This window comes from Carlito syrichta, unplaced genomic scaffold (assembly GCF_000164805.1).
Source record: "Carlito syrichta isolate Samal-C Ts95f unplaced genomic scaffold, Tarsius_syrichta-2.0.1 Scaffold314284, whole genome shotgun sequence".
Classification (NCBI taxonomy): domain Eukaryota; kingdom Metazoa; phylum Chordata; class Mammalia; order Primates; family Tarsiidae; genus Carlito; species Carlito syrichta.
In genome coordinates this window covers 110,622-122,960 of record NW_007258380.1, presented here as the reverse complement: position 1 = coordinate 122,960, position 12,339 = coordinate 110,622, and the positions used below count along the sequence as shown (strand labels likewise).

General features: G+C 36.5%; 1 protein-coding gene across 1 annotated transcript in view; it reads right to left on the bottom strand.

Annotated features, from left to right (window-relative positions):
• The window catches only part of RAD18 (RAD18, E3 ubiquitin protein ligase), a 131,754-nt gene that overhangs the window by 94,677 nt on the left and 24,738 nt on the right, over positions 1–12,339 (bottom strand). Inside the window, 1 exon segment of the mRNA XM_021719157.1 lies at positions 750–1,075. Within this exon segment, the coding sequence (XP_021574832.1) occupies positions 750–1,075 (326 nt within the window).

Genomic DNA, 12,339 nt, shown 5'->3' with positions numbered 1-12,339 from the left:
CACTGCACTCCAGTCTGGGCAACAGAGTGAGACTCCAACTCAAAAAAAAAAAAAAATTTTTCCCCAACCGGAGATGCTTTCTATGTTTAGCATAGAAGCAACAGTAACAATTTGGGTAAGGAACTTCTGGCCTGGGGCCAGGGGAGGAAATATGTGCAGCTAGATTAAAGCATTTATTGGGTTGGGCTAACTATTGTTCAGTTCTATCAATGGTTACAAATGTGTTAATTTAGCTGTCATTTTTAATTCCATATGTAATGCTAAAATTGGGAAATGCAATCATCCTCAAACTGTTTCATGGAGTTTCGGGGATCTGTGGAGGTATCTCAGAGCCTAGAGACTCTCATGGATAACACACAGTGGCTAAGGAGGTCAGGTAGAACAGCATGGAGGCATTCAATCAGTGGCAAAATAAGATATAAGAGCTCAAGATTAAACAAGAACTGATACACTGAATGGGAGGGAAAAGGGTTAAAAACCAAAAAACAAAGTTATTGCCATTCTTTAAGTAAGAACTAAAATAGTTTCATCTTTGCAGCAATCAGCCTGAATTCCTATTCTATGATAGAAAGAGAAAAAACATATCAGAAAGCACTGACTACATTAATCTTTGAGATTGTGATGAGATGAAATCTGGTTTTCCCTTCCCATTCTTTCCCCTCAAAAATGTTGCCTACTTATTCTTATATAATAGGGATGAGAAGATTTCCATTAAGTAAGAAAGTACACATATGAAAGTAATTTCCTACCTTTGACAACTTGTTTCAAAGTGGATGTAGATGGTGTCTCAGAACCACTGGCATCAGAGGAGCCTGGAGCCATCCTTTCTACAGAATGTGTCTCTTTGGTCTCTGTAGCAGTGCTTACCTCTTTTTGAGGGCTGAATTTGCTTTCATGTTCTTTTATTAACAACTCTGATGTAGAACCACCCATTTCTTTGATCAAGAAATTATCCATTAACCTGCTTCCCTGCTTAAAAGATATAGGAGTGTGTACTTTGACAGTAAGGTTCTTTGAAGAGGAAGAAGCAGGAGATATGGGTGGTGACTCTAAAGCAAACTGCAACAGATGATTCCTTGAAGTACAAAAAACATGACAAGTAATTAAAATGTGTTATATGTAATAAATTAACTGACATAAATTGTTTTCCCAATTAAGACTTGTTTCTCTTAAATAAAGAATGTATACCATAATGACAACCAAACTAAATTGTTTCTTGTAGAATAAAATATAAAGCAATACATCTGACTTTAAGTCAGTTAGTTTGTGAAAGAAAATGGAAGGACATCAAGTTCTGGCCACAGAGAATAGATATAAGACTTACTCTCCAATAATAAATAGCTTTAAAATCTGGAAAAAACATATTTTAAAATTATGGGCAGTGAACTGAAATCAACACATGGCTCAATGCATAAGAGAAAAGAAACACTTGAACATTTCCCCAAGATTTTGCCCTAAGCACTTTTTGGGAAGTGGGTATTAAACTAAAGTCCAAACAGGAAACAATGATCTCACTGGATAAAGAAAATACAGATCAGTGTTCTAGGTAAAGGTGGGTGGATTAGGGGTAAAAGTGCTTGACAATGGTAACTCTATAAAGAAAGCCTCAGAAATCTGCTAAGAAATTTTCATTCATTCATGCTTACCTTCAGGGCTACAAAAAAAATAGACAAGAACACAGAAGACCCAGCATGAGGCAGATACTAGTAAATTGAGATTCCAAAGGTCAGTGCTAGAAAATTAGTTGTTGACGTTTGAGCCCAGCCAAAGCTGAGAAGCCTTCGTGAAGACCATGGACATTCAGGTGAGATCCTACAAAGACCACCCCTTAGAAAAAAGGACCACAATGTGGAAATATAAACAAAAATGAAAGAGATTCAACCTAATAAAACACTAAAGCAGGACTTCACAGAACAAGTTGAAGAGCTATTAATTTAACTGCTTGTAAAAATGAAGTTCAACATCTTTTAAAGGAAGATAATTCACAGCCTCTACTACATTTCATCCACAATGTTCAGCAAACATTACTGAACATACAAAGACACAAGAAAAAGTAGCCACTAATCATGAGACAAAACAGTCAATAGATGTAAACACAGCAGTGGTCCAAACAGCAGCATTAGCAGATAAGGACTTCAAACTATGATAAACATGCTAAAGGAAAAAAAAAAATGTAAACAAAAGGATAAATGGTGTATTGTGAGAGACAAGTAAGATGTATAAGAAAAAAACCAAATGAACATTTGACAATGCAAAATGCCTTATCTAAATTATTTGAGTATAAAAGCAAACAAAACAATATTAGTAAATATAAAAGAAAGCCAATAAAAGGCATCCAAACTGAAGCACAGAGAGAAAAAAAAATTTAAAAGACCAAAAAAAGTATGAAATATAGGACATAATGGAATCCCAAGCACAGTAGAAAGAAAAATAAAGAATAAGCAATATTAGAAAAATCATGGCCGAGAATTTCCAACTCTGAAATAAATAAATAAACCCACAGATTCCACAGGTATGGAATTCACATAAAACTCAATAATAAAAAGACAATTAGACAATCTCCAAATATTAAGAAAGTAAGTTCCATAATTCTAAATAACACACAACAGAAACTAGAAATATGCTGAGTTAAAGGATAGCATGGAGCGTTGTCAAAACAGTCCCTACAAGAAAAATTATTGAAAACTTAAAACCAGGCAACCCTGCAGGTCCCCTCCACTGTGGGAGCTTCTCTGGCCTCTCAATAAATCCTGCTTTAAAAAAAAAGAAGAAGAAGAAGAAGAAAAAGAAAACCTAAAACCAGTAAGCTTCCAACTTAAAAGGTTAGAAGAATAGCAACCCAAACCCAAAGAAGAAAGGAAATAATAACAGATACTAGTGAAATAGAAAAGAGACATCAAGAGAAGATACACAAAGCCAAAAGTTGGTTCTTTGAAAAATGCTTTTAAATTATTAAACCCTAGCAAGACTAAATACTAAAAAAGGGTGAAAATACAAAGGACCAAAGCAAAGAATGAAAAGAAGACATCATTACAAACCCTATACAAATTTTAAAATATTTAGATGACATTATGAACCCTTTATAACAATACATTTGAAATTTTAGCTGAAATGGACAAATTCCCTGAAAAGCACGATTCATCAAAATTGATATAGAAAGAAACAGAAAACCTAAAGAGTCCTCATTATCTATTAAATAAATTAAAGCTATAAGTAAAAACCTTCCTGCAAAGAAAACTCCAGGGCTAGATGGCTTCACTGGTGAATTCTGTCAAATATTTAAGGAAGAAATAATATCAATATTACACAACCTCATCCAGAAAATAGAAAAGAAAAAATATTTCCCAACTTACACTGAAGCCACATAACCTTGATAACAAAACCAGATAAGCACATGGTAGGAAAGGAAAATTATAGTCCAACAATCTCTCACAATTACAAACAAAAAAACTCTAAATGAAATATTAAATAAAATCTAGAGATAAATTTTAAAATACAGTGTATCATGACCAAGTAGGATTTATTCTAGAATGCAAGGTTAGTTTACTATTTGAAAAGTCAATCAATACAACTCATCACATTAGTAAAATAAAAGGAAAAACCATATAATCATATCAATAAATTCAGAGAAAGTATTTGACAAAACTTAACACCTATTCATAATAAACAACACTCAGAAAATTAGGAACAGAAGGAAACATTCTTAATCTGATACAAGATATCTTCACAAAACTATAACTAAATTCAGTCATTAGTAAAACATTGAATGTTTCCACCTAAGATTGAAAACAAGACAAGGATGTCTACTACTCTCTTAAATTAGGCTGGACATGGTGGCTCAAGCCTGTAATCCTAGCAATTTGGGAGGCCGAGGTGAGAGGATTCCCTGAGCCCACGGGTTTGAGACCAGCCTGGGCAACTTGGCGAGATCTCACCTCTACAATAAATCAAAAAATTAACCAGGCGTGGTGGTGCATGCCTGTGGTTCCAACTACTTGGATGGCTGAGGCATAAGGATGGCCTGAGCCCAGCAGGTTGAGACTGCAGTGGCTGTGAGCGTGCCACTGCACTCCAGACTGGGCGACAGAGTGAGACTCCAACTAAAAAAAAAAGAAAAAAAAAAAAATTATACTGGAGGTCCTAGCCTATGTGACAAACAAAAGAAGGATATAAAAGGCACGATGACAGGAAAGAAAGAAAACTTTTATTTGCAGATTCAATATTTATGTACATAGAAAATCCAAAAGAATCTACAAGGAACGAGAATAAGCGAATTTTTACAAGGTACTGGACAGAATGTCAATTCACAAAACTTAATGCTGTGCCCATATATCAACAAACAGGAAATAAAAATGTTTTAAATAAATACCATTTAAAATGCTATCAAAAATATTTAATAACCGTGAATAAATGTAGCAAAATGTATAAACTTATGACCTAAAAACTACAAAATATTTCTTAGAGAAGCTGGGCTCGGTGGCTCAGCCTGTAATCCCACACTTTTGGGAGGCTGAGGTGAGTGGACTGCCTGACCCGCGGGTTCGAGACCCGCCTGGGCAACTTGGCAAGACCACATCTCTACAACAAATCAAAAATTAGCCAGGTCTGGTAGCGTGTGCCTGTAGTTCCAGCTACTTGGAAGGTTGAGGAGGAAGGATCGCCGGAGCCCAGCAGGTCGAGGCTGTGGTGGCCGGGAGCGGCCACAGCACTCCAGTCTGGGCGACAGAGTGAGACTCCTACTCAAAAAAAAAAAATTTTCTTAAAGAAATAAAAGGCCTAAATAAATGAAGAGATAGCCCATATCCATGAACTACAAGATTAAACAATGTTAAATGCCCATTTTTCCCTCACTGATTTACAGATTCACAGCAATCCCAGTCAAAATACAAGCCACTCTTTTGGGGATAGGAATGATATAGTCATCCTAAAATTTATATGGAAATGCAAAAGCCCTAGAATGTTAGCAGTATTGAAGACAACCAGAGTTAGAGATCTTTTACTATCAGATTTTAAGGACTTATGATACTACTACAGTATTAAAGACACTGCAGTATTTGCTTAATAAGTGACAAAGAAAACATGAAACATAACGTGTCCAGAAATAGATGTACACATATATGGTCACTTGACTTACAACAAAGGAACCACTGCAATTTAGGGGATCTTTTTAATTAATGGTGCTAGAGCAACTGACCATCTGCTAAGAAAAAAAAAATGAATATTAACACTTACTTCCATCATACACAAAAATTAACTTGAATAGGTTAACAGACCAAAAAGTAAGAGCTAAAACTATAATAATTCCAGAAGAAAACATATTTTCAAATCTTAATAGATGGCCTGCCGTGATGACTCACACCTATAATCCCAGCACTTTGGGAGATGGAGGTGAGAGGACTGCCTGAGCCCAGCAGCTCAAGACCAGCCTGGACAACTTGGCAAGATTTCATCTCTAAAATAAATAAAAAACTAGCCAGGTGTGGTGGCACGTGCCTGTAGTTCCAGCTACTTGGAAGACTGAGGCAGAAGGATCGACTGAGCCCAGCAGGTCATGGCTGTGGTGACCATGAGAATACCACCGCACTCCAGCCTGAATGACAAAGTGAGACTCCAACTCAAAATTGAAAAATAAAAAATAAAAAGAACTTGATAGGAAAAGATTTCTTAGCCACAGATGGGAAAATAAACTGCAATACATATATTCAATCAGAATACATAAAGAACTCCTATAAATAAATAAGAAAAATGACATACAACATAATTTTTTAAAAATTGGATAAAAACTGGAAGACACTCTAAAGATGTAAGAATAGTCGCCAGGCTCAGTGGCTCAGCCTGTAATCCCACGCCTTTGGGAGGCTGAGGTGAGTGGATTGCCTGAGCCCGCGGGTTCGAGACCTGCCTGGGCAGCGAGACCTCATCTCTACAATAAACCAAAAAAATCAGCATGGTAGCGCGTGCCTGTAATTCCGGCTACTTGGAAGGCTGAGGCGGAAGGATCGCCGGAGCCCAGCAGGTCGAGGCTGCGATGGCCGGGAGCAGCCACTGCACTCCAGTCTGGGCGACAGAGTGAGAGAGTGAGACTCCAACTCAAAAAAAAAAAAAAAAAAAAGAATAGTCAATAAGCACAAAAAAAGATACATCAGTCATTGGAAATATAAATTAAAATCAAAATGAGCTACCATTTCATACCCAATAGAATGCATAAAACTAAAAGAAGTGACAGTGCCACAAATTAACCAGGATATAGAGTAATTGAAATTCTCATACACTGCTGGTGGATATGGTACAACCCGCTGAAAAACTGTTTGTCTATTTCTTATAAATACACATCTACCCAATAACCCAGCAATTCCATTCTCACATATTTACCCAAAGGAAATGAAAATACATGCCTATACAAAGATTACACACCAATGTTCAGAGTAGTTTTTATCATAATAGTCATAAACTGAAAATAATCCAAATCTATTTGATGAATGGACAAATTGTATATATTCATACAATGGCATGCTACTCAGAAATAAAAATAAGTGAATACATGCAATAACATGGACAAATAACAGAGTATGTAAAGTGAAAGAAAAGAGTAATTATATACTGTATGATTCCACTTGTAGGAAGTTTTAGGCACAATCTGTGATGATAGAAAACTGAAGGTGGATTACCTCTAGGAGTGGGACTTTCTAATCAGAAAAGTTAAAATTTTTAAGACAATATCAAATGTTGGTAAGGACAGCAACTAAAACTCTCATTTTGTCAGTGGGAATGTAACTGATTCTAACAATTTGGAAACTAGCTTTAAAGATACCAACGAATAAATGAATGCCTACTCCTTCACCTGGCAACTACACTTCTAGATATATGCCAAGAAATATATGCCAAAAGATATGAAGAAGAACGTTCACAGGAGCTGTTCATAATAAACAAGAAATGGAAACAATCCAAATATCTACCAATAAGAAAATGAAGAAAAACATCCACGTATTATTATCTGAAATCAAAGACTCATAGACAAAGATCAAATGCCGGGCACAGTGGCTCATGCCTGAAATTCCAGCAGTTTGGGAGGTGGAGGCAAGAGGACTGTCTGAGCCCAGAGGCTCAAGAACAGCCTGGGCAACTTGGTGAGACTTCATCTCTAAGATAAATTTTTAAAAGTTAGCCAAGAGTGGTGGTGCATGACTGTGGAACCAGTTATTTGGAAGAATGAGGCAGAAGGACCAATGGAGATCAGACAGTTAAGGCTGCAGTGGTCATTAGTGTGCCACTGTACTCCAGCCTGGGCAACAAAGGGAGACTCTGACTCAAAAGAAAAAGATAAAATTAAAAAAGGATCAAATGTCTACCACAACGATATATTATTTGATTGGATTTTCCCTTTCTCTATAGACCAGAAGTCAATAAAACCAATCTACTTAAACAAAACCCTATCAGTGAGTGGCAAGTGGGTTGATGTACTTCAATCATACGGCTGCATGTGATGGCAGGTTGTAAGTCAAAATTCAATACTTATTTTAGTCTATGTGAGGCCCACCCATTATTTTATTTAACACTTCCATCTAGGGGTTAGTTGCTTCACAGGATAGGAAATGGTATAAAAAGATTCAAAGCAGCAATTATTTATTCTGCCTCACAGTTATATGAAAATTCACAAAAATTCCATTTACAACAAGATGTCCTGCTTCATATTATTTGTAATTAATCACCAGGCATAATCTGAATGCTCAGACCATTTTACTTATGTCCTGAGACTAATGGGTACATCTAATATTTTTCAATTAATAATCAGTACTGGACATGGTGGCTCATGCTTGTAATGCTAGTACTTTGGAAGGCTGAGACAGGTGGCTTGCTTAACAAGCCTGGGCAACATACTGAGACCCCATCTCTACAAAAAAGAAAAAATTAGCCAAGTATAGTGGGATGCACCTCTAATCCCAGCTACTGAGGCAGGAGGATATCTTGAGGCCAGGAGTTCAAAGTTATAGTGACCTATGATTGTACCACAATGCCCCAGTCTGGGCAACACAGTGAGACCCTGACTCAAAAAAATGATATTTAATAAAATTTTTTAAAAAGAATAATCAAGATTGAGGGAAGGTAAGGAGATATATAGAAGAATCAAGATTGTCCATGAGCTGATAAATGTTTAAGATAAAGATAGTTACAAGGAGTGAGGTGATGGGAGGACAGTTTATTATATTATTTTCTCTACTTTTATGTATGCTTGAACTTTTCCACAATAAAAAGTTTGAAAATAAATGAATAAATGCTACAGTGGGAAGAAGGCTAAAAGAAAAACTTAAGGATCTTGGTCTTTGAGAGGAAACAGAAATAAAATAAAAATACAGAACCATGATCATTAATAGTTTCTTTTTCTTCCAGGATCTGAATTTGATACAAAGATGATCCTTTAAAAAGCTTTCATCTCATTATGACAAAGTAAAGCATACACTATTCAACTAATAGATAAAACTATCATTAATGAAATATTTCCATATTACACAGAGGTAGTCCTTTTCAGCTGTCTACCCTAGAGATAATTCCTTTTGCCTTTATTCATAATTCAAGTAATTTAATTCTACTAATTTGCTCTCTTACATCAATACATGCCAATAAAGACTATGGCAAACAGTAGCACCACTGCCATGATAAAATTATCCCCCATACTAAATTTAAAATTCATCAAATTATTCAAGTGAAAGCTACTCTTGGCAGAGAACTGCATTGGGGTAAAAACAAAGTCTCTGTTCTCATGAAGCTTATACTGTAGTAAGGGAAGAGAATAGACAAATGCATGATTTTTGTGATAATATTCCTGTTAGGAACTGGGCCTCACAGCAGGAGGGGAGCAGTAAGCAAGTGAACAAAGCTTCATCTGTATTTACAGCAGTTCTCTATCACTTGCATTACTACCTGAGATCTACCTCCTGTCAGATCAGCTGCAGCACTGGATTCTCATAGGAGCATGAACCCTATTGTGAACTGTGCATGCAAGGAATCAAAGTTGCATGCTTCTTATGAAAATCTAATGCCCAATGATCTGAGGTGGAGCTGAGGTGGTGATGCTAGCACTGGGGAGTGACTGCACATACAGATTAACATTAGTGAGGTTTGACCGCAGAGATCACAATAAATCAGTTGCTTGCAGACTCATATCAAAACCCTATCAGTGAGTAGCAAGTGGGTTGATGTACTTCAGTTATACAACTGCATCTAATGTCAGGTTGTAAGTCTAAATGCAATACTTATTTTAATCTGTGTGAGGCCCACCCATTATTTTAACACTTCCATCTATGCCTTTTTAAAAAACTGGTGAGTTATATAATTATTTCATTATATATTACAATGTAATAATAATACAAATAAAGTACACAAAGTTATGCACTTTAAATCATCCCCAAATCATTTCCCCCACTTCCTGGTCCATGAAAAACTGTCTTCCATGAAACCAGTTCTTGATGCCAAAAAGGTTGGGGACCACTGTTTTATGGGATGGTCAGAGAAGACTTCACTGAGATGACCTACTGCAAACAGTCCAAAGAAAGTAGAGGACTAAACCATGCGGCTATATGGGGAAAAAAAAGTTTCACCCAGAAATAACAGCAAGTACAAATATGTAGGAGAGTGCATTTAACGTGTCTGAGAAACAGCAAGAAGACCAGCCTGACAAAATAAATAAACAAGGCAGAGAGAGGTAGGACTTCAAGTTCAAGATTGAGTAAGATTATGCAGGGAACAGAGGAATGCCACTGAGAGCTTATACTCCAAATAAGGTGAGGAATGACCACTGTACAGTTTTAAGAATAATATGACTTTTTATTTTAAAGAAATCACTCTGATTGCTGTCCTCAGAAAGGATATAAGATGACAAAAGTAGAAATAAGAAGACCATTAAAAAGTGTCTGAAGTAATGTAGGCTGTCACGGGCTTGCACCAGGATGATCTGGTAGGAAGAAAAGTAGTCAGATTCTGTTTGTATTTTGAAAACAAACACTACAGGATTTACCAGTGGAATGACAGATTAAATACTGTAAAATAGAGGGGTCAAGGATGACTCCGAGCTTTTTAGCCTGGGAAACTAAAAGGATGAAGCTTCCCTTTACTGAAATGAGGAAGTCTGTAAAAGAAGCAGGTTTGGAGTCGGGGGCAGCATGGAAAATTGGGAATTTCATTCTGCAAATGTTAAGCAAGAGATGCTCTTAAGCGGTCCTAATACAGATGTGAGATAAGGAGGCGGACATATAAATGTGAAGTTTTGGGGAGACATCTAGCTGAAGATATAAATTTAAAAGACATGAATGTACAAATGACGTTTAAAACCATGAGGCTGTTTACAACAATTCATATACCTTAAAAACAAGCTTGGTGAAAAAATTAATTCCAAAAGTGATGCTTAGAGTTAAAGTGAATTGATGATTTCTCTTAAATTTCATGACCCCTATGAATTTATATTAAAGGAAGCTGGCATTGCAATGTCTAACATTCATTCATCATAGGCACTCAAATATCTGTTGAATGTATTAAGGACTTTCACAGCTGGAAAGACCCTCAAAGATAAATCAATATACTAATTTTTACAGATGAATAAACCAAGTCCCAAAAAGGTTTACTGATTTGTTCAAGTTCAAACAGCTAGTTAGAAAATGCATTCAGGGTCCCAGGTACCCAGACACTTATTCCAAAAAATTTCTCTCTACATGGTTTCTTGCTCTGAACAAGAAATTGTGACTTAAGAAAGTATAAGAAAATCTTCCCCACTTGTTAATTATACAATAAACTTATCTCTTCAGAACATAGCTAAGAATGATGAGTCAACGGGGCCTTTGGGTAGACACAGGCAGCCATAAAATCTATGCATCAAGCCTATGGACTTCATGAAGTCCTTGCACAGTTAGTTTGATCTGAAACATATAAACAGCGATCTAGAACCATACGGTGTCTACCCAAGCATAAATCCTTATTATAATCTCAGGCATCAACATATAAGAGGGCAATATTATACAAAATATGGGCAAAATATATTGTAATGATGTTGATGATGATGATGATGCTAGGGACCTTTTCTTAAGTTTCCTTGTTCTGGGTACTCTGCTGGATATCCTTTACTGTAACTCTTATTTTCTAATCCTTCAAAAATCCCTCAAAGTAAAAACAGCATTATGCCCATTTTTCAGATGAATAAACAAATCAAAGCGGTTAAATGCCTTGAACATAAATAATCACATCAGAACTTGTAAGCCAGGACTGGAGCCCAGTTCTGCCTGAATTCAGGTAGCATGCTTTCAACTGAACCACAAAAAAAGATGAAAATATATTCTGCATCCTCTTTGTGAACTGCTAAGGAAATTGACTACCATAACTGTCATCTAAAATGCTTAAATTCTTTTTTTTTTTTTTTTTTTAAGTTGGAGTCTCATTCTGTCACCCAGACTGAAGTGCATTGGCCGCTCCAGGCCACTGCAACCTCGACCTGCTGGGCTCCGGCAATCCTTCCGCCTCAGCCTTCCAAGTAGTTGGAACTACAAGCACGCACTACCACGCCCAGCTACTTTTTTATTTATTGTAGAGATGAGGTCTCACCAAGTTGCCCAGGTGGGTCTCAAACCCGCAAGCTCAGGCAATCCACTCACCTTGGCCTCCCAAAGCGCTGGGATTACAGGCTGAGCCACCGAGCCCGACCTAAAATGCTTAAATTCTTAAACTTGGAGTACTTATAGAAAAACTCATGCCCCGATGGTGGATAAATCAAGGTAGTAAATGATTTTTCTCGACTCTTAATTAATAAAAATAATGGTAGTCATGGAGACTGGCTGCAATGCAAAAACAGAAACATATTTCACACTTAGATCAAGAATGATACTCCACTTAGACAAAAATATTCTAATTAAATTTTTGTTCAACATAATAAGTTCTTAAGAACATTATTTTAAATAAAAAGAAATCAAGATAAAGAAAGCATATGTACTTTGAAACTAAAAGGCAAAGGTAGAAGAAAATATAAGAGCTGTAAGTCAGCCCTGTATGTGAAAACCTTTGAAATTATTTCCGATATCCTTCTTTTGTTATCCAATTTAGAATATTAAATGTTAAAAAAAATCATAATGGCACATAAAATGGTAACGAAACATAGGAATGACAAATGAAATCAATAAACAATATAAATACCTTACATTTTGATCATAAATCTTAAACCAAGCCGGGCTCGGTGGCTCAGCCTGTAATCCCGCACTTTGGGAGGCAGAGGTGAGTGGACTGCCTGAGCCCGCAGGTTCAAGACCCACCTGGGCAACTTGGCAAGACCTCATCACTACAATAAATCAAAAATCAGCCGGG